At 32.6% G+C, this 22,991-nt stretch overlaps 1 protein-coding gene across 2 annotated transcripts in view; it reads left to right on the top strand.

Moving 5' to 3' along the window:
• LOC124359808 (uncharacterized protein YJR142W) overlaps nucleotides 1–22,640 on the top strand; it is a 66,951-nt gene extending 44,311 nt beyond the window's left edge. For both annotated transcript variants that reach the window (XM_046812854.1, XM_046812863.1), the window contains 4 exons: nucleotides 7,026–7,144; nucleotides 11,830–11,959; nucleotides 13,234–13,333; nucleotides 16,288–22,640. In XM_046812854.1, the coding sequence (XP_046668810.1) occupies nucleotides 7,026–7,144; nucleotides 11,830–11,959; nucleotides 13,234–13,333; nucleotides 16,288–16,388 (450 nt within the window). In that variant the 3' untranslated portion in view covers nucleotides 16,389–22,640. The remainder of the gene's footprint in view (nucleotides 1–7,025; nucleotides 7,145–11,829; nucleotides 11,960–13,233; nucleotides 13,334–16,287) is intronic.
• Nucleotides 22,641–22,991: the final 351 nt, after the last annotated feature.

A 22,991-nucleotide genomic window follows, 5' to 3' on the forward strand; every position in this document is an offset into this window, starting at 1 on the left:
AATAGACGCTAGAGCGTCTTTGCCACTCGCGAACGAGATTTAATAGACGCTGCAGCGTCTTTCACCACTCGGAGGGTTAAAGGTAAATGAATTAAGTATCAGGAACTATTTAACACTCCAGTGCTCGCGTGGATTGGTGTAACGTGAGTGCTGTTGCACTCCATTTTATTTCGCAGTTTTGGTAATTTCAATTTGCGTTTAAGGTGTAATAACGTGCTCATACACATGTAATTTACTAAAACAAATATGTATTTACATTTTCAGACACACAACATACTTAAATAGAACATAATAATAGTAATAATTAGAATTAAAGAAATTGATGAGTTGTTAACAAATAATTTTGCCTTTTACGTGGAAAAATCAATCATCAGCTCTTAAGATAGACAATACAAACTATAACTAAGCTAGAAATAAACTAAAAACTGAAACAGAATATTCAAACTTTATTTACCTATTCAGCACACTCTACACAAACACTTTTTGAATGGTCGGGACACACCCACTTGTTGTACTTAAAAAATGATTTCCTCGAGGTCTTGTTCCTTCCTCTGCCGCAGAGGTAACATCTCCCTTGTACAGCTGTTCTCTGAGGTTGAGGTTGACCAGGTCCTTCGTTGTTCAGCTTCAATAGAAACTTTCCCCTTGTTCTTATCTGTTTAGGAATCATGTCAAGGCTAACTCGATGCTCAATGTGAGGTTTCATTAGTTGAAATGACAGGTTCTTCAAAAAGTTCAATCTGTTTACAAAAGCAATGTTTTGGTTTGCTTTATAGACATTCAACGCATTAACACCTCCAACGTTGAGTATGTGGAAGAAGAGAGTCAATGGCCAACGTCTTGAGTTCCTGGAAACATCATATTGTCGACACATTTTGTCGAGGATATCAACACCATATTTTGTGTCGTTATAGTCAGTAACTTGTCATCCCCAGTTGCTTCATTGATTGCAGCATTGTCATGCATAGAAGAAATCATCAAAACAGCTTTGTTTTTCTTTCGCACATAAGACACCAAAGTGCAGTTTTTCTGGAAGCCAAAAACGCTACTTTTTATTTGTCTTTTCAACTCGGGTAAGAAATCTGGAGGCACTTCTCGTTTGTTCTTCCTCAATGTTGCTAACATCGTTAGTTTGAATTCTTCTCGTAGTCTTATAACTAGGGGCACAGAGCTGAACCAGTTATCACAATTTATGTTCCTGTTACTTCCTTTTACAGGGTCTACTAATCGTACAACCAAATCTGAAGTGTTGCTGCTAACTCGATAAGGGCCATCAGGCTGTTTACAAACAAAAACTTCCAGATTTGTAGCGTAAAAGTTTGAAGTAGATACTAAAGCAAACACTTTAATCCCATACTTAGCCGGTTTGTTGGGCATATATACTCGAAAGGGGCAGTTTCCTCTAAAAGCCACCAACTGTTCATCGAGTGTCAGGTAATCATTTGGTTTATATGAGCTCTTGCAATAGGAGACAAATTTTTCAAAGATTTCTCTGAATGCAGTTAAAATGTCAGTTGATTTTCGTTCTTCTCGGCTACGAATGTCATCAAACCTGAGGCAGCGTAGTAAAAATTTAAACCGGTTCAAACTCATTGCAACATACACTAATTCGACTCCAGTACCACTAGTGTTGTCCCACATATCAAACAAGTTTCTTCTTCCACCTTTTAGAGCACCGGCAATGTACAAAATTCCAATCAGGGCTCTCAGTTCACGAACATCTGTTGGCCTGGAATCTCTCTCTCTTTCAAAGTTGGTCCTAATTTTGGCAATATAAATATTGGTGTATTCAACAATTTTTGATATAATTTCTTCGTCAATCATATTCAAAAAAGCCTGCTCAGGTGTTTCAGCTAATCTAGCATTACCTTGCGGTCCTGGTCTGTGGAAGACTGGGAGGATGTTGTGCCTAGGAGTGCGGGATGTTCTTGGTGTTTGTGGGTCAGTATACCATCTTGTTTCTCGATCTCTTCCTAAATAAAATTCAGGGTTTACAAATGGAACTTGCAGTGGAGCCTGTGGACGGGGTAGTGGAGATTCGACCTCTGGTGCCCGTTCTTCAGGGCCTTCAATTTCTGCCACAATTTCCGAAATATCCATTTCATGAACACTAACATCTTCGGAATCAGAACGGCTTTCAACTTCAGGTCTGGCGTCATCTTGAACTTCAATATAATCAGTTTCTAGTTCATCGGGATCTTCCTCACCCACTATACAGTTAATGTCTTCCTCTGTTTCAGCTAACCAACGTCGTAACTGTTCACCGTCAGCCATTGTTATTTTCTAACACAAATACATACTTTTTAAACATGAGAACAATGTCAAAATTAATTGCAATAAAATCACAACACACATCACTCAGTGAAAAAAATGGAACGTGGATGCTCGCGTGGAGTGCAGTGGCAATCCAAAACTGTAGCGCTAGAGAAATAAATCAATAGAAAATAGACAAGTGCGTAACGGCAGTTGCGACTAAACTGAAGGGTGCCGGGGGAGTTGGGGAGAAGGTATTTGACCGCTCAAGGTCAGCAGTGCTGCCAACTGCGTTTTTTTTAAGAAAAAGAAATACCTGGAGTGCTATTGCACTCCGCGCGAGCATCGGAGTGTTAACCCGCGAGAACTCGCGCTACAAGAAGTTACGCAAGAACTTGCGTTGTTAGATCGAATCTAACATCCTCCAACCAACTAAGAACGGCTTTTTCATGGTCTTCATTCATTGCAATAATTGTAAAGTCATAAAAGAGCAATCTACGAAATATAACTCAAAAGCAAACAGAGAAACAAGAAAAATCACTAAACTGATGGATTTAAACTGGCAGTTACGCGATCACTCGCGCCGTTAGATCGCTCCTAACATTGGGCTGACGCGATCACTCGCGCCGTTAGGTTGAAACTAATAATCCGCGAGAAGCGTCCACCCCACCCACCATGACGCCCCACCCCAGCAACTTCTAATGTCTAAACATGATGCAATACGCAGCAGACATACCCATAGAAGCATATATTAAGGGTTCAGTGTTGTAAGATAAGAAATAAAAAAAATGTTATATAACACAAAAATTATGTTAGATTCAATCTAATAGCGCGAGTGCTCCCGGGTTAACATTAAAATTTTTATTTATTGTTTTAAATTAAAAAATCACTACAACATTTCCACGGAAACAAAATAAAACTCTAGTTTGAGGTAAAATAACTACTATACAAAAATGTTATTTTGAAATTTCAATACATTCATGATAAAGATAATTTTAAAACAACCCAAAATCTAGTGTGATAATCTAATATTGTACAATAAACAAAATCTTTATAAATAGTTAATTGCTAGAGTTTATTTTTATTTTTACTAATACGCAAGGTTTCAGAAAAAAATCCACCTACACTTTATTTTTTATAATTAAAAGCTTCTTTTTAATTTGTTTTAAAGGTAAATGAATTGTCCATCAGAAAATATTGAACAATAAGATGTTAGACAGTGACTTTTGTACGGAAACAAAATAAAAATCTAGTCTAAGGTAAAATAACTAATATAAAAAAATTTATTTTAAAATTTTAATACTTTTATGATAAAGAACATTTAAAACACCCTAAAATCATGTGTAATAACCTAATATTGTACAGTAAACACAATTATAAAAATTATTCAAGTGCTAGAGGTTTGTTGTGCTAAAAAACAAAGAGTTTTGGAAAATATTAATTTAAAGTTTATTTTTTAACATAAAAAAAATTTTAATTCTTTTTTAAACTACAATACTTTAATGATAAAAGTCATTTAAAACAATGCAAAATCATGTGTAATATAACAATAATTACTAAAACGAAACTCAACATAAACATAACCTTATTCAGGCAATTTTCAAACAAACTGTACAACACTATTTTTATGGACACTTGGAAGTGACTGTCATCACTTTTTTTATTAATTTTAATATCTAATATAACTTAGAAACATTTTAAATTATTAAAAACGCACAATCATATAACCTTACAAATGCTCCGCTACTCGTCAAGACACCGGCGATCACGATCCAGCTGAGAAAGTGTTTTATTTTAGTTAGTTGTTTACTTCACCTAACAGCATTAAAAAGTAGAATAATAGTAGAAAAGGTTAGTTTAGTTCATGTAATGGCCTTTGGTATGATATCAGACAATATAGGATAGAGGTACTTCAAATGAAATAGAAATCGTCTCGTTCCGAGACTCCGGCATTCTTCGCATAGGAACCTCTTGTCTTGGAGCGAGACTCTCTGCCCTCAAGCGTGTTTTTATATCGTCACGTAACGAGATCCCTGGCACTCAAAGGGGTAAATTATAAAAAGGTTTTATACTTATTTTATAACTTATTTTTGTACAGTGTGCGTGTGTGTGCATGTGTGTGTGATATTTTTTCATGATAAAATAATAATAAAAATAAAGGTGTTTTGGACACCTATCTTTATATGTATTGGGATGAAACAAGCGTAATACATCATGAACCTGATTTCTTTAAAAAGAAATTCTCGAAGCAAATAATTGCACACACTATTTTTTAAATGCCTAGATGCATCTAAACCATTTGTTTGTAAGAGTTTACACAAGCAGTTCTTGTAAAACTGGTAAACTGACCACAGCTTAATTCATACTGGAAGAAATAGTATTTCTTTCTGTATGGTTTGATACATAACACAACTGTTTGTTCAATTAAATTGTTTGTAGTTATTGTTAAAAATACCTATTTCGAGATTTTTTTGCTTGAACAGCACAAGTTTTGATCTAAATTATTGTTGCATGTTTTTATTTTATTTGTTTCGCTCATTATATTGCACCTAGAGGTAATACAATATATTTGAACATACACTACAATATACAAATAAATTTTAATTTTGGGTATGGCAGAAATATAACTGGTTATTTTATACAACTAGTATAATTTCTCTCCAAGAAATCCAGAATAAAAGATTATAAAAATTATTAAACAAGTTCACGTAATTCTCTTAAAAGCAGATTAATACAAACTTTTGCTGTTAGTGTGAATTTCTGAATTTATGTCATGACCGTCAGAATATCTGTTATTTGTAAAGTTTACACTGCCTCACACAACATTGAAGTATAAAATTTAATACTACATATATATGAGTTTGTTTAAACTGGACATATCGACTGGCTTGTGCCATTCAATTTTTACTAATGGCTTGGGCATGAGACGGATTGCCACAAAATTCGAATCAATTCAAGATAAATAAAGCATTAAAGAAGGAGCTGAACAAGATTACAAAAAACAACTTTTTGAAATGCTTCGAGGATTGGAAGAAACGTTGGCACAAGTGTATAATATCTAATAGAGATTACTTTGAAGGGGACAAAATTGAGATTGATCAATAAATAAATAGTTTTCAACAAAAAAACTAAAGTCGCGATATTTTTTGAACAGACCTTGTACGAGGCATATTTTTTAAGTAAGTACTGTTTAGATGTCAAGGAAACTTTTTGTTACAATTTTATTGTTATATGAAAGCTTACACTTTTATGTACTTTTTTTACATAGTTGCCATCAATATTAAGGCACTTATCATATCCTAAAAACAATCTTTTATATACTCTCGTCATAGAAATTTGCTGCCCGATTTAACAGCGACTGAATTGATGATAATTTTGACGCTATTGTCTTCAGTGCGGTGTTGACCTTCAAAAAGCTTTTTCTGATGAAAAAACTAATGGTAGCAAATGGGCGCTAAATTGGCTTTTAAGGGGATATCAAATTGTTGCTAATGCTATGATGCTATGATGAGTTCTTGGGTTTGGTTTGTCGCATGTGGATGGACATTGTAATACAGGAAAACATGTTTTTCAATAAAAATTTCATAAAGAACACTTAAAACACTTCTTGAAACGTGAGGAAACTCTTATGATAATGAAGAAATTGTGAAATGTCTCATCTTTGCTTTATCACCAACTTTCTCCACCAATTCGTAGGTATTCAATAAGGGTTTTCCACTGCATTTCTCATCGTGAACATGTTTTGGCTTTCTTTAAAATACCTTACCGATTTGAAAGCCATTGCATCACTCATAATGTTTGTCCATTCACTTCACAATTCTTCAGAGAATTTCAATTGCTTTTATGCCTTTAGCACCAAGAAAACAAATAACAGCATGTACTTCACAGTTGACTGGATTCTCAATTGCCCAGGGCATTTTACATATGCATTAACAGATGTAAAAACGATAGATTTTCCCTTAATTTCATCTATGGCTTCCTAACAGATGAAGGTAGACTCTGCACAGGCATGGAACACCAACGGTAGTGATGGAATTTCAAAACAGTACTTACTTTAAAACATGTGTCATATAATAACTTTTATTTAAAAAATTAGAAAACTGAGGATGTTCTGACATCTATTTCTTTTCTGGTTTTGGTGTATTAAGTTGCAAAGTTCCAAAAGTTATAAAAATACTGCAACATTCTATATAAACAAGTCATTAGCATAGGAAGTGGTCTTACACAGATCATCGTGAGGTAGATAATTTATAAATTAATGAATTAAAGTAGACCCAGAACAAATCTGTGTGGTACTCCAGCAAGGACGTATTATAATTAGGACTCCTTACTAACAGCAAAAACCCTATGCATTGTGCAACAAATACAAGATTCAAAGTAGTGCAATCTGTTTAAAAAAATACTGTGTGCTTTTTGTTTAATGAGTAGAGTGTAAAGGGAAATATTTTATGTAGCAACTGTGTACACTAATTAGAGTCTATTTACTAAATATCCTATGTAATATTTATATCCTCCATACCATAGAGTATCTATATTGTTATTTATAACAATACATCTTATTATAATAAGTTTATCGTATTGAAGAGATTTCTTCTATATATACAAAGTTTATTGTTCTGTTTTGATGTGAAATATTTTTAATATGAGGAACAGTACGTAGAGCAAAACATCAATATCTATTGAGACTGAGTTTGGGCCGTTGAATAAGAGTATAATGTTTAAAATAATGAAATGTTTGGCCAGAAAATGTACATTGTGCCTCTGTCCAAAAGGTGGGAGGAGGACTCGCTGTTGGCTATGGTGTCCTGGAAACTGCCTACAAAGAGGCTGAAGAAGAAGCCTCCATACCTTCTGAGCTAATGAAAAATTTGAGATCAGGAGGCAGTGTTTCGTAAGTCTTAGTGTTATATAAATATGTAAAAATCGTTTATGTTTATTGAATCACATTACTACAAGGCTTCATTGAAAACTAAGTACAAATAAAAATAATCCGATACAACAGAGAATCTAAGGATCCGAGAATATAACGGAAGATTTTTACTGAACAGAAAACAGAAAGTGGTAACTCAGAAACAACCTATCTGGTGTCTGCATCACCACCTTCCTGTCCACTGTACTTAGGCGCATAGCTTTTTGAGCTTTTGTCACCAAAAGTTTTCTTGGACCAAGAGAAACCCATGCACTAATTTTCATGTCTCTAGGTAATTTCTATTGAGAGTTATCACAAATGGACAGACAGGCAATAACAAAGTTTTAAGAAAGACCTGCTGGTTCCCAACTAACTAAAATGGAGGTATAATAATTTTTCTTTAAAAATATATGCTTTATGAATTTATGAATACACTTTCAATAAAAATATGCCATTAAAGATAATACATCTGAATTTTTAGTATATTCTGTATTCAGTAGATGAGTCAATGGGCTTTTAAGTAATTATTTTAACTAAAAAACAAACAATAGATACATCTACTGGTGCTTTTGTAAAGCAAAATAAACAAAGATTCAGTGCACATATGCAAGTGTAATTTTTATTTGTAACATCAGATCACAACAATTGCACAGACTTTTCAAGGTCATCATTGCTATTGAAGTGTCAGACTGTTACTCTAAATCAATCATCAGTTAGCTGGTGTAGCTGATGAAGAGTCGTTGCAATATTTAATCCTGCTCAATGCAATCCTCCTGGTTAAGGGGTTGATAATACAAAACTGCTATCCGTGGGATTATGCCTGAACGGCACTGAAACCGAATCTTACATAATGGGTGCCAGATATCGTGAGAGAAGGCTCAAAATAATGTGACTAAATGATGACGTCACTTTGCCAATCGCATGAAGTAGTGTTTGTTTATTAAAAGTGAATTGCTTGGCCAACTATGATCATGTCTAACTGGTACCTGGTCAGACAGTTCAATGTCAGTACTTGGAATCATTCTTTCTTATATATACACGTTTTTAACCCTTTACCGCCATTACCGACTGTCAGTGGAGCACGCATTGTGCCTTTGGGAAGTGTTATTGCGTTGTCATTCCTTATACAAACAGTTGTAAAAAGTTATTTTTACCATGTTTTAGGTGTTATAATCAAGTTTTTGTTGTTTCTTTTCTGTTGTGTAATTATGGCTCATCACCCAGACAATTCTGATTATAACGATTTTGTCGCTAAAGTTTTGAATGCTACGTTTTCTAGTGCTTATTATGAACTTATAAACTAATGAAGATCAGCATATTACACTTTATTTGTTTTCTTATCCTTATACATAGTTTTCATCACATTTATTTGATTACTCTGTAACATGAATTTAATTGTTATCGAAATATTGCATTATTATGAAAAAATGTGGTTATTTTAATGCAAGTATTACAATATTGTAAAATTTGTGTTTGTTTGTGTATCATTAGGAATAAATAAAAAAAAATGGCTTTAAGGAATTTTCATTTTTTTACCTTAAATGAGCATAATCTAAAAAAATACTGAATTAATATCGGCGTTCAAAAGGTTAAGCATTATAATGACTGTGGGATATGTGTTAATAAAAATACAAATTACACTGAAAATTTAACAAAAATGATTTATTCTTCAACAATTTTAATTCTTCCACTCTGTATTCGATTAGAATAACCCGTATAAATGAATTCAAAATAAACAAGATTGTACCATATTTCTAATTCACTTTTTGATCTCTTGGGGCACAAAGAACATTGCCCTGGACAAGAAGAACTGTACGTTGTGCTGGTGTTCATCAGTTACTTAACACGTTCATGACGACGTGACCCACCGGTGGGTCACGGGCCCATTCGTAAAGGACGACGTGACCCACCGGTGGGTCACGACGGTCATTACAAATGGACGTCGTGACCCACCGGTGAGTCACGTAACAATGCGTTTCTATATGGCTGTAGATTTTATACAGTCAAAGAATTGGCCGTTTAATGTTAACCCATTGCGGATCAACGACGTGAGGGTGACGCGGAGCGAGGCGTGGACCAAAAGCACAATGACGTGACCCTCACGCGGATGACGTGGTACGGATGACTCATTTGTTTTGAACGCTTATCGCTGTTATAAGTCTCGGAGATTATTTATAGTCCGTTTTCCTGGACTGGCTTCCTATCTTATCTCTGGTACCTGTCCACAAATACTCCCCTCGTTATCGGTCAATAACGTTTTTATTTGCGACAAATTGTTTGTCTGAGTCGTACAGTCGTGGCGTTCGATTTTCCTTTGCCTCGTGTGCGTGTACGTAAATAAAATGGGTGATAATTTACGATCATCTGAATTAGATAGACTATTATTAGAAAGTGGAAGTGATGAAAGTGATATCGATAGTGTTATTGAGGATGGAGACGATTCTATCACGCGTATAATTGTTTCCGTGACTATCACACCAAAATCCACTACTAAGACAAAGACAGTCTCAATATTTTGTAAATATTAGATTAGTTGTTTCTTGAATTGACAGTTTTATTAGAACATTTTTTTATTGTGTAAAACGTTTGATCCGTCCTATATCAAACAGCTACAACACGCAAAAAACGTAAGTAAAAATGTTGTGTACCTGTATTTTTACATTTGTTCTAGTATAATATACTTGTCTAATATAATCTGTATAATGTTTATATAACATAAATAACAACATAAACAAACAAAACATGTATAATTATATACGCTGGCCTAATTAGCGAGCGCGCTAAGCAGGCAGGTAGGCGTGCAAACACTGCGGGTGCTGCATTGTAATACGGATTAATTCGTACTCTAAGGCCCGCGCGCGCGCCGTTTTCACGATCCGCAATGGGTTAACCATGTCCACCAGGAAGATTGTGGGAACATGTAGGTATATCAGGAACACGTTTACTAACACAGTGATATTATAGGATTTAAAAATATAAACACTAGTATTTTTCATGTTGCCTATATGGACAACGGTTTATTATAAAATGCAGCATGTGTAATATCAGAACATGGATTTAAAAAACGTTATTAACTTTGAAAAACATAGTAAGATATATAACTATATGGCAAACAATGCAAGAGTGAGTAATGTTTTTACAATTTACTTGTGCTTAGAGTTAAAACATAAGATACACATAGAAGGAGAATTAGGACAATCATTGCAAAATGTAGTGACTTTTCTTGCTTTCTTCCTCGCCTCACTAGTTCCAAGTCTGTCGGCCAGTTCACTATAACACGGCAGACATCTTTTGCGAGAAGTCCGGGCAGGTCCTTCCCGCTGAGATAGTTTGTGGGTCAACAAAGGCCGCCTTCTTACTTCTCCATCTGGTGCACGCAGAGCCGGTGTTTGTATTCTGTTGGTCACTGGGCTAGCAATCATTTTACTTATAAGTGCTAACCGGAAGCCTAACATGTCCATATGGTCCTTTTTAGGTTTACTGTGGTTGTATACTACAATGTGTTCTGTATCTTACTTGTACACATTCTGTATCTGTGATTTCTAACTTTTGAAAGTCACTTCAATGTGGAAATGAAGTGAAGCCTCTTTTAAATCGCATAACCTTTGTTTTATTTCAATATACTCATTCTCTGTATCGGGCCACTTGCGAGAAAAAAAGTCAAGATTTTGGCAACTTTAAGTGAATTCTATGATCAACAAATTCTGTCATAATGAAATATGATGTTTGCTTAATGTGCTGATGTAATAAGATATGGCACTGCAGTTTATTGAGACTTACTGGAGTGTCAACACAGTGTGGTGGAGGTAACTGGAAGGGCCTTCTTCCACTCTTTGGCCTTACACATGATGTAGCTGTATATTAGATACTTCTTGTAAGAACCTTGTATATTACTGATTATATGCTAAAACATTTCTATAACGTCACTGAATGAAATTTAGGTAATTTAGTATTATTCGGAGGCAACTATTTTTGGAAGTGTAATTTCTACTGGGGACCCAAAAAAAACTATATTATTAGAAAGAACAGACTTTATTTGGCTTGTGATGAAAATCACATATCATTATAACAATCAATTCTTGTTTTATGCTTCCCAAAAGAAGGCAATATCGGCGAGAAGGCCACTTTGTCCCCATCTACTATTTGTTATAGGCTACATAATATGTACTTTAAGTATTGTAAAAAGTTACGAGCATTCATGTGATCTGAGTTTGAATTTGTTACTATTTCGAGGGAGCACTATTCAGAGAGACGCCACTGAAGCTTGCACTGATGGTCAGAGGCATTTCCGATCAGTACTTTCCCGTTCTCAGATCACATGCCAGATCGTCCATGTGATGTGATGTCAGAAAAGTTGCATGTTACCGAAAAAGAACCGATCGTCATAATGACATGTAATTTTCACCTCAAATCAAATAGTCTGTTCTTTCTAACAATATAATTTTTTTAGGTATTTGGTAAGAAAAACTCTTCAAAAAATAGTGGTCTCCGTGTAATACTACCAAAAGTACCATCATTTATTTAAAAATAAATAATCAATTATCTCATTTATTCTAAAGAGAAATTTAAACTTTCAAATTGTTTGAAGTTTTTAAAATAGTTCACTTTGTTAAAGATACAGTATAGTTTATGTTTACATTATTCAGAACATTGAATTCATTTTACAGATTTTTCTTTGAAAGCGAAAGAGGCTTATTTCCTAACACAGAGTTTGTGTTCGATCTGGAACTACCCTGTGATTTCATTCCTAAAAATAACGATGGTGAAGTGGAGATGTTTGAACTACTGCCAGCCAAGGTAAAATATTAACATAGGAATTTGTCTCATTAAAATTTACTTTGCCCTACTTTTAATTGTAGAACAGTAACAATGCAACATTTGATATAGCCACAGAGAAACTGTAGACAGCATTGAGGTCCAGTTTTAAAGGAGCACAAGAGATTGAAGCTACTCTGATTTAAAATATCTGTTGTTTGTAAATCTTACAGACTGGAACACATGAGGAAAAGCAATGGAAGTAGATGGGAAGATCACTGGTATCTGTAATACTGGAATTTTAGATTACACTACTCACACACATGGTTTAAGTGCATAGACTGTCAGCTCAACCTCTCCAGCTGATGCCGCTTGCTCTATCCATTGGCAGCCATGGAGAAACTTATTCATGAATCTTCTAGGCAGCTTAGATGCAGCTCATCACCAAGACGGTTCTGATTATGACGATTTTGTTGCTAAAGTTTTGAATGCTACGTTTTCTAGTGCTTATTATGAACTTATAAACTAATCAAGATCAGCATATTACACTTTCTTGTTTTCTTATCCTTGTACATAGTTTTCATATTTTTCATCACATGTATTTGATTACTCTGTTACCTGAATTTGATTTTTATTGAAATATTCCATTATTATGAAAAAATGTGATTATTTTAATGCAAGTATTACATTATTGTAAAATTTATTTTTTGTGTGTGTTGTTAGTTGTTAGAAATGAATAAAAAAAATAGCTTTAAGGAATTTTCATTTTTTCACCTTAAATGAGCGTAATCTAAAAAAATACTAAATTTACATCGGCGTTCAAAGAATTAAAATACTTTTTGTTTTGTCACCATGAATGGAAGTTTGTATTCTACCATGTGTTATTTATATATAGACAGGGCAATAACATTCAACTATAGGTAAAATATTTGTTTAAAAGATTAGAAGATATAAAATCATATTATGGAAAATTATTAAATTTTCTGTTAGCTATGAAAGTACTTTTTACTACTTTTACTTAAATACCTGACATACACTAATCTACATTTCTATGTTAAATAGCACGGATAATAACAATACAATTATGAGGTATCACTTTTATAATCTTAATTATGATTATGCTTGTAACTTATCTTTTTATTTTAGTACTATCCCATCAAAAGGGGTAGTTAAAATTAAGTAAAATATGTTGTTCAACATATTAACGTGTATCATGCCCTTGAAATTCATTATGTTCAGTGGTAGCGCAACTTTCAATAAACAATACACTGTACTTACTATAATAATGTAAAATGTTTTATAATTTGATGTTTCAGGAAGCACTTGTCAGGGTTCTGTCTAAGGACTTCAAAACCACAAGTTGTCCTGTTGTACTTGATTTCCTCATCAGGCATGGAATAATCACACCTGATAGTGGTAAGATTTCAAATCTTATCCCCCTTTAAAGGCTTTTGATGAGGTATCGTGATACTAGATGTTTACTGAAAAGTGTTGACAAGTTATCTTGTCACACAACAATGTCCTGCTTTATCGCGTTCTGTGACAAATGAATGTACACTTTGTAGCAAAACAGCAAACTAAACATGAATTTTTAGTTAGCTGCTTTGCCACTAGGTGATGTAGTAAGGTTTTTCTGTTTCCGTTGAGCAAATCTAGGTAATACAGTAGAGTGTCAAAAATCCAAAGTAACTGGGGGGGGGGGGAATTTAGATTTTGAACATAACCTAGAAATACCTAGTTACACTAAAATTGGTAGTATAAATAAAAATCTATAAGGCACACACACACACACACAGTTTGTAATAAAAATATGAATTGTGTACGCACTATGAACTGTAACACGCAACTACGATTCACTCCTGAAGAAGTGAAGGATCTGAACTGACGGAGACAGCGATACAACGTGCCGACGGGTTAAAAATACTCGTCAACTGGGAGGGAGTGAATGGTTATAAAAACCCTCCAAAATACAGCACCATGCAAAATACAGTTCACATTTTTAAAGTAGGCGTTCATATTTTTGACTTTTAGTATCTTTGACGTTCAAATTATATATATAGGTATTTCAAATTACAGTATAGTTTTAACTGATTTTATATCTAAAAAGTAATAATTTAATTATAGACTTTATCAGGAGTTAGGTCTAGTTCCTCAATAATTTACTTGAACTTTTCCTTGAATAATTCGACTGCAGCAACATCACATGATAGTTTTTCGCCTGTCGTACTTAACAACTGAATTCCGAAATGCTTTTTAAATTTTTCTAACCATCCTTCAATTGCTTTGAAATTGTTTTTCATTATTTTCCTCATATAATACCTTTCTTTAAGAATCTCCCCTGAAATTAGTGTATGCCTGTTTCGTTCTTTAAGAAACCAAGCATATGAGTATCGGCTATCCTCAACTTAAGGGAATTCGTTCTTTTTCAATGTTTTCCTGGCACTTTTCACATTGTCACTGTTTTTGCAAAAATCTTAATCTTTTCACTGTTCTTCCGTATGTCATGTACTGACACCATATTCATTTACGAGGTTAGTAAGCTTATCGCCTTTATCAAGTCTCATTAAAATCCCATTCTTCTGAAGCAGAGTTAAGGTTTTTTGTTTTCGTTTACACTGAGACATTTTTCACTTACTGTTGTGAAACATAAATTAAGCACAGACTACAACACTAAGCACAGTAGCAATAACACGGATATCACTGGCACTGTTAACGTGAACAGCGGGTAGACCACGAGACAACTGAGCGATCGTTGTTTGTAAACCCATTGGGGAACTTGTCCGAGCATTGCTCGTTGAATAATCTTGTCCCAGCGGCACTCGTGCTCTATCTAGATGCTAACAATCACGTATTTGTTTGTTTTTCCGCTAGATCACGCGTCCTTATAAGAAATTATTCCATTTCGATTTGTTATGTATGCACACTGGAACCACAACTAATAGCATGCTTTGTTATTGTTTAAATTTTGCCATATGCTCAATTTTCGTCACTTCAATCGTGTTCAATGTTTAGTATTAAACTGTTTATTGTTGTTGAATGAGTTTTTAGTTCTCCCACTACTCCATGGAACAAGACAGTTTGCGTACTTTAGAAGTAGACAGATACTGGGACAGTGGTAAAGATACTCAAAGACTGACACAAAAGTGAATTATAAAAAGTAAATGAATGGTCATTGTATGTAATATTTATATTATCATTTTAATAATAACATTGAATGTAACAAACAGTTTGATCTCATCTCCCAGACAACTAATTCAGGAGCTTGTCATAACCTCATAAAAAAATGAAATAATGTAACTGAACTTTGATTGTTTTGTCATTATGCTTTATAATTAAATAATGCAATAAAAACTGGGTTTCCATGTAAAAAATATTGTGCTGTTTGGAATAAAAAATTATTGAAGCATATAAACAAAAAGAAAAGCAACAAACACTATTGTAGAGCAACCAAATAGACTAAAATGGCCTGGAGAATTGACTAATTTATCTGTTTGCAAACTCATTCTATTAATATTTTAGTACACGCATGCATTTTTGCCAGAATCAATTCAAACATTCAGGCTAGGGTAATTGCTTCCTCAATGGGTTCCTTACATTCCCCACTCCACACTCGTCAAAATATGCCGAATTACTGGAGTGCTGAACTGGTGCAGTGCCAGATTAGGGAAGGTCCATTGTACCACACAAATGGTTTTACTTTTTTGAATTAATTTGGAATAATATTTAATATATTAAAAAGAGCTGGCTATAATTAATTGTAAATAACTATATTTAGGATGTTTTTGTATTCGTTAGTTAAGCCTTACCAATAATTTAGTACTATGATTTGATTGTGATGGGGCATTTGTTAATGTTTCATTTACAGTATGTTTTTTATGACCAAACAAAAAATTATTTATTACCATTTTCAGAAATAAATAATGAAGCTAGGTTTTGTTTGTGAACAGCTAAAAATTGCCAATTTTATCTTGCCACTTTTTGCATATACATCTGGAGATATACCTGGCATTTTTCTTGCACGTTGTAAGAATCAGGTGTGGCACTGAAAGGATTATTAATTTTACCTAGTTTTATAAAGCTGATAAGGGATTAGTCGTTTAAGAAAAGCTGTTATTTTCAGTCAGTGATAATAAAGTTATAATTTATGTTAAAGAATAATAGAAACTTAAGTTAGTAAGAACTGCTCAATCAGACAACATATTTTAATTAAACATAAAGAAATCTTGCGTATAATTTTTGACTTCAATATGTTGTGTATAATACATTATGTCATAAGAAATGTTCATTCTAGATATAAATAAATAATAATCTTAGATACATCAATATTTTTATTAGCAAACTAATGTTCAACTGATTTTGTGTGATTTCAGAACCTCATTTCCCAGAACTCGTGGAGTTGCTACATGTCCCACTACAGTCTCTGTACCGAGTCAGGAGTTGCGCTGAAAATGGAGAAATTTATTCGTCATAGTAACGATAGCACCAGCTACATTGATGGGACAACGAATAACTAAACTGTAGATGCCTCCCCGTTAAGACTGCCCGCTTAGAGCGCCGTTGTTACGAGTTCCAATTACAAGACTAATAATAACTGTAGCAATGCTTTTTGACATAGTCAGAATAGTCTGCTGCATTAGATTTTGTTCAGCCACATGTAAATGTTTGTTAAATAGAAAATCCGTTTAGTATTTAATAATGTAAGAGAATTTTTATATACCATATGCTTTAATTTATTTTTTACTCGTTATTTAATTTTTATAGTGCTTTCATACCTTTGAAGCAGTTTTGGAATTTAACTTTAGTGCTTGGTTTTTTGTGTGTGGTATAATTTTGTTAGACTTTTTAACTATAGAAAATTAATCAAATATCTCAATTAATAAAACAAGTTATAAGTTGACTCATAGTTAATTTTATTTTAAAGTTAGTATAAGTTAATACAATTTATTCAGCATTTGAAACAATACTAAACTTTAGCTAAGTACATTAGAAATTTAAATTCAGCCTATTAATAACTTAAGTCTAATAAAATTACCAGGCAATATAAATCATAAGCAAAATTGAAATAGAAAGTAGAAATAAGAAAAAAAAGGTAGATCTAAAGCCACAGTTAGGCCTTTCTAAGTATTTTATAGCAGGTAAAACTTGTTATTATTCCAAGGAAATTAAAAATAAGTTAACAGGTATTAATCTATCTCATTGTTTTTAACATACAGGTTAAAAATGTAGTATAAGTTTGATAAATAGTTCAGATTATGTAATGGTTTTTACAATGTATTTGTACTGAGGTTAGAGCTTAATATGAGAATGAGAACTGTTACTCAAAACGAATATTATTCAAAAGTTGCATCTGGTCATTCATTGTACGAATTCATGATTTTTATAAAGATTTATGAATAGAAAAGAATCTCAATTACAATCAAACAAATTGACAGAGGTGATGCCCCTAGGTAATATCTTGATTGTAATTTGGCATTAATCCAATGCTGTAGTGGAACATGTTGATTACATACATAATATAGGTAACTATTATATTCTGACTGCGATAGATGTCCCTAGGTCATTATGTCTTAATTTTTCATGTCATATGTATCTTACATTTACTATCACTAGAAAGGCATTATTGTGTATGATATCTGTTAACATAAAGTGTACTTAAAACTTACCATTTTCTGTTTAAACTTTGTAATTTATTATAAAAGTTAAAACGTTTAAGAACTGTTGCCAACATTAAGTGTGATAAACCTAACAATGTGTTTCCAAAACTGGCATTTGCTCTCTTCTCAGGTGTAATACACTAAGTTAACACATTGACTGTGGTGGACGCACATTATTACTATCCCAGCTGTCCTAAAATTGGTACATGACTAGAGTCGCAGTGAAGTTGTTAAGATACACAAATCGAAACTTTCCAAGCGTTTAAAACTGAAAAGGTGTTTCAAACCAAACCATCATCACAAACAAAATACCAAAAGATGTAAGCACAACACAAAAACATATCTCTAAAATAACAGTGGTAAGTTTATGTAATGTGTACTTTAACTAATGCTGTAAGATTTCACATTTAAGGAAAAGATCATATACCAGTTATTGAAATGTGCGTATGTTGGTAATACGTAATGATAGCAAATGTACTTAATTCCTCTATACTTCCTAAACTTTATTCTACTGAATGCAGATAACTAGTAACCTGATATTATTCATTATTAGATATATGCCATACTGAATTTTGTTCATCCTTTATAACTAGAAATATAGTGTCTATTCTCATAATGATAAAAAATGGGAAACAGAATGGGTGGAAGTCAACATAGGAGTTAATTTCGGTTAGTTGTTGACATAGTATAAAATGCTTTGATCTGTTACAGCTTCATGAAACAACTACCAAAATGCTGAAAATTAAAGAAGCCTAAAAAGTAAAATATTCATAATAGTGGAATATTAACAGAAAGCGTGCATTGAATCTTTCAACGTTCTAAATAAATTCTCATCAGCCTATGTTTTACTTTTTTATTTAAAACAATTTCTTGAAATTTTCTTCAATGTGAGAGCTTCTTCTTTACTGAACCAGAATTTGTAGGAAGATGAGAGTTAACAGCACTTCCTTTTGTAGAGGTGTGTATGCTGCTGTCTGCCTTCTTACAGCACTCAAGTATTTCAATGTAACCATTAATGTAGAGAATTTAATAAAGCTATACATCAACCTTGTTATTGTAATTCAACTGTTGTCTTTCAACAGTGTGGTAGATCACCAATATGCCACAATAGCGAAGAGGGGTCCATATTATGGTATTATGCTACAATTCAACTTTCAGCATGGATTCACCCAGTTCAGGTTCTTGGTAACCTAAGGTTGCGTTTTTGAGGTTGAGTGGTTTAATAATTGGTATTTTTCATTAATTTTTTAGGATCAAATTTTATTTCTGTTGTTGATTCTGTATGCGTGAAATGAAATGTTTATTCCATTTTCTCTTTATTAAAATATCCTGGATTTTTCACTTTGAATTTTACTCCTACAAATAGCGCATCGTAATTTTCATCCAATACATGACTAAAATCTCCAGATGTTCATATAAAAGATGCACTGCTAATAATGGTTTTTTTTAATGGATAGTGAGTACTAAAGTCTAATGAAGTTGCTATATTTATTCCTACCATCCTACACTTGTTAGTTACTTTATTAGTGTTATTTAATGTTATTGTTTCAGGTTAGGTTATAACATGTTTCTAATGTATGTTGTCGTTTCACTTTGAATATTTCTAATGCAAAACATAACTCCCACAAATTGTTAATTACTTTTAGACAACAGTGTAGTAGAAAGATTGTTACTGATTGATTATTACTTAATTTTTCTAAATTGGAGACGCCTTTACAGAGTTTTATTTTAGATACTTCAAAAAAGAAGGTGAAAATGAAAGACATGACATTTTTATGAGAAAGTTACCAGTGTTACCATCAGGGTGTTTAGAGGAGGTACTTGTGTAATTGAGATTGCTAATAAACAAGATCTGTTATAAAGATTGTGGGTGAATGACTAGTCTGTCACCTCAATATTAAATTTTTCCTTGAATTACTACGTACACAAGGCACATGGTTGATAATAACAGTTATAATAAAGAAAATACTTGTTTAAAAGGGTACTTAATATAAAACTGGTGTTGAATATGATCTCTAAAAAGAATCCTGATATTTATAATTTCAATAAAATTTTATGCTCTTTCAGTTAAGTTCTATCCTCAGTTGATTTATTAACAAGCTTGTAAAAACGAGTTTTGTTTTAATGTTAGTTTGTTTATTGATAACTATTTAGTGTTTAGTTAAGTTTAGTTTGCAATTTTCAGAGATGAAGAAACAAGAAGTGATTCCATTTTGCTTTGTATTTAAATTATTTCACTTGAGTGAGGTCATTAAATCTCTAGGTTTATTAAAATTGACACCTCTTATCAGTTTTTTTGAGGAAAACAATAAATAAGACACAAAGTATTTAAAAATAGGCAATAGTTGTGACTAATTGCATTCAGTTTTATTTCAGTGCAGTTAAAGGGTTATAACCCGTCAGCAGGACCTTTCAACAAATACATAATAATTGATTTTATATATAAAACATGATTACAGCAATAAACTGTTAGGGAGTGCGATACCCAAGTGGTTTAAAGTGTCAGACTTAGACCTGAGTTAGAGATAGCACAGGTTCAAATCGTGTCTGACGGTAGCATTTGTTATCAGTACCATCGACCTTGTACTGTATCGACTCTCCCCCTTATTCTGTTTCATAAGATCCTTGGTCAGGCCAATGGCTCATGAGGACAGGCAGAATAAGGCCTAAGAGGAAGTTGGCCTCTCCCTTTTCCTAAAAGAAGTAAATAAAATAAAATGAACTGAATAAAAAAAAATTGTTAAACTATTAAACTTTGCACATTAGAAAAACTGCAACATGCAGCAAAGTTAGTAAAAAAGTTTGATATATAACTTATTGTTGTAGAATAGTGAAAATAAATTTAAATAAACCAATTTTTAATTGTGTGGATTACACAATTGAAAAATTATTAAGGTAACAGTTTACTTTTTACTGTTTGTATTTGAATGGTCCATAAAATAATTTCATTTAATTTGATGTAGACAAAGTCATGAGATTTTTTCTTAACATTGATATTGATATTTAAAAAGTTTTAGAAAACGTAATTTTAAAATAGTACATAAAAAATGCATTTGTACAAATAAAAACAGTTGTGTAACTGCCATCTAGATTGTGTTCTTAAAAACCATTATATATTTGACAGAATGTTGATCTAAATATGATCTGTCTGTTATAATTAAATCCCAAGAGAAAGTCTCACTCTATGGAAAATGTTAAGCTATATTAAAGAATATAAAACGCTGAATGCTACTTTTCATCTTTATCAGTAATACTCAACGGTCACCTTCTGTGGGAGATAAGGTTTATGCTCACTCACATTCTGGTTCGCATACCTGTAGCACCTCTAGAGTTATCTCTCATCAAAGATGAAAACTAACATTTTATTGATCTTCCTTTGGCTGAGATATTAACATAGAGAGAGACCTTCTTATCTGATATGTTTGTGGCACAGTGTTTGGAATACCACTGTATATCAGGATAATGCAGTTAGTGTATGATTTTGTAGTATTTTCCTAGAACAAATGTTAAGTTTATTCTAGTAAAAGATTTCTTAATTGACAAATTTTTTTATGCAAATTAGTTTGATTGTAATACTTTGTTGTATAAAGTATTCATTTTAATTTGATCTTTATCATTTATATTAGTTGGCTGAAATGTAAGAATAAGAGATCTTGCCATTTGTCTACATGTGGTATTCCAGACTGAGAATGTCATACTGTCCACTTTCATAATGAATTGTCTATTGTCATATGATTGTTGCACCAGTTTTTAGTTTAGTGTACTCTTATAATATTTAAGAGATAAGTTTTTTACTGTAGTTAATGTCAATTTGCTTGTTCTTCTCGTATAGCACAGATTCATCAATTGAAGTCTTGCCATTGTCTTGAATCGATTCCATCACAGCATATAGTGACTAGCTTGTCAATAAATAAAATTTGTTTAGAGAGAACTTGAAATAATCTAATTGTATTGTTAATTACAGGGAGTTTGTTAACCCGTATAAAACCTCACAGGAGGGTGTTTCTCAGGTCAAAATAACACCTTTTCTTCCTATCAACATAGGTCCTATCCACAAATGTCTCTATTCAAAGTTACAGGTACCATAAAAGAATTTTATGTGTAAAATTTGATTGTGGCCATTAAAATTTGTGACATCCTCACCTGGGTGATTTTATGGGTTTCTGTAAGGTAACAGAAAATCTTATGCATGGTGTGAAAACCCTCTTCTCATTGGTTCACTGGTATAACAACTTTTGTGGGCAGACAGTTCACAAAAGTTTTTGTACACCCACAAAGACTTTTTTGCTTGAATGAGAGGCATATATAGAGGACAACAAATCTTTTCCCCTCCAAAATATGTTTTGAGAGGTTTTTCAAGGGTTTGGAAACATCATGTATTTAGTACAGTAAGATCAAAAAGTTCCTTTGATAATTAAAATTAGCTTCCTCAGTTAATGTAATATAGAAGACTAGCTCAAAATGGCTGAGATTTGGTATTAGCTGGGTTATGAATATAAAAAATAACATGGATTGTATATATTCAGAATAGAAAAGATTGTATAGGTTATGATGTATATTCAGATCTGAACTTAGATGGTATAACCATCGTCACAAACTGGGGTAGTTTGGCTCTTAGAGACAATACCGTGAAAGCGTTATTGTAGAAATAAGGTTATTGTAGGGCTTTTGACAATTTGAAGTGAGATTGATTTTTTAGCTTTATTTAATTTAGTGTATGACACCAACACTACTTGTCAAAAACTGTCTACCAAAGAATAAGCTGTGGAGTAGATTTTTTAGATGTAGTTGGACAAAGTTAGTTGATATTTGTGACGGAGAAGCATTAATACATCTGCAAATTATTTTGAATTCAATTCAAATTATACCATTTACTGTATTATTTTATTGTCTTATATGTTATATATAAGTGTTGAATCTATAAGATTTAAATTTTAAATTTACTTTTTATGTGATATTTTGTTTCCATTTTTATTAAATGACTACTAGTGTGTTGATTTTAGCTCAGTTTTATTCTGTATCTTAAATTTTATTGTATGTATAAGAAATAAAACAAACTTTCAAAAATTCTTAAATATAATTTTGTAAACCCTTTTTCTTAGTAACATATTTTCACTGGATTTGCAAGAAATGAAGCTATTTTAATTATTATTATAATTTTTTCAGACTAGTGGAATTCCTTTGTGCTTCATTTTATGTATGAAAATTATATCAAAGCAATAAATGTAATTATACCTTTAAACGTTTTGTGAATCACTGAGGAAATTTATAACACATGTACAGGCAATTCTGACTTTTGAAGGATAAGTGTTTCTCATTGCTGAACATTGTTTGACAAATTACCATTGTTTTTAAATTTTGATCAGTTACTACTGTAATTGTATATACAAGAACGTTAACAAACTTAATTTTGATAATAG

Source organism: Homalodisca vitripennis, chromosome 1 (genome assembly GCF_021130785.1).
Source record: "Homalodisca vitripennis isolate AUS2020 chromosome 1, UT_GWSS_2.1, whole genome shotgun sequence".
NCBI classification, from domain to species: domain Eukaryota; kingdom Metazoa; phylum Arthropoda; class Insecta; order Hemiptera; family Cicadellidae; genus Homalodisca; species Homalodisca vitripennis.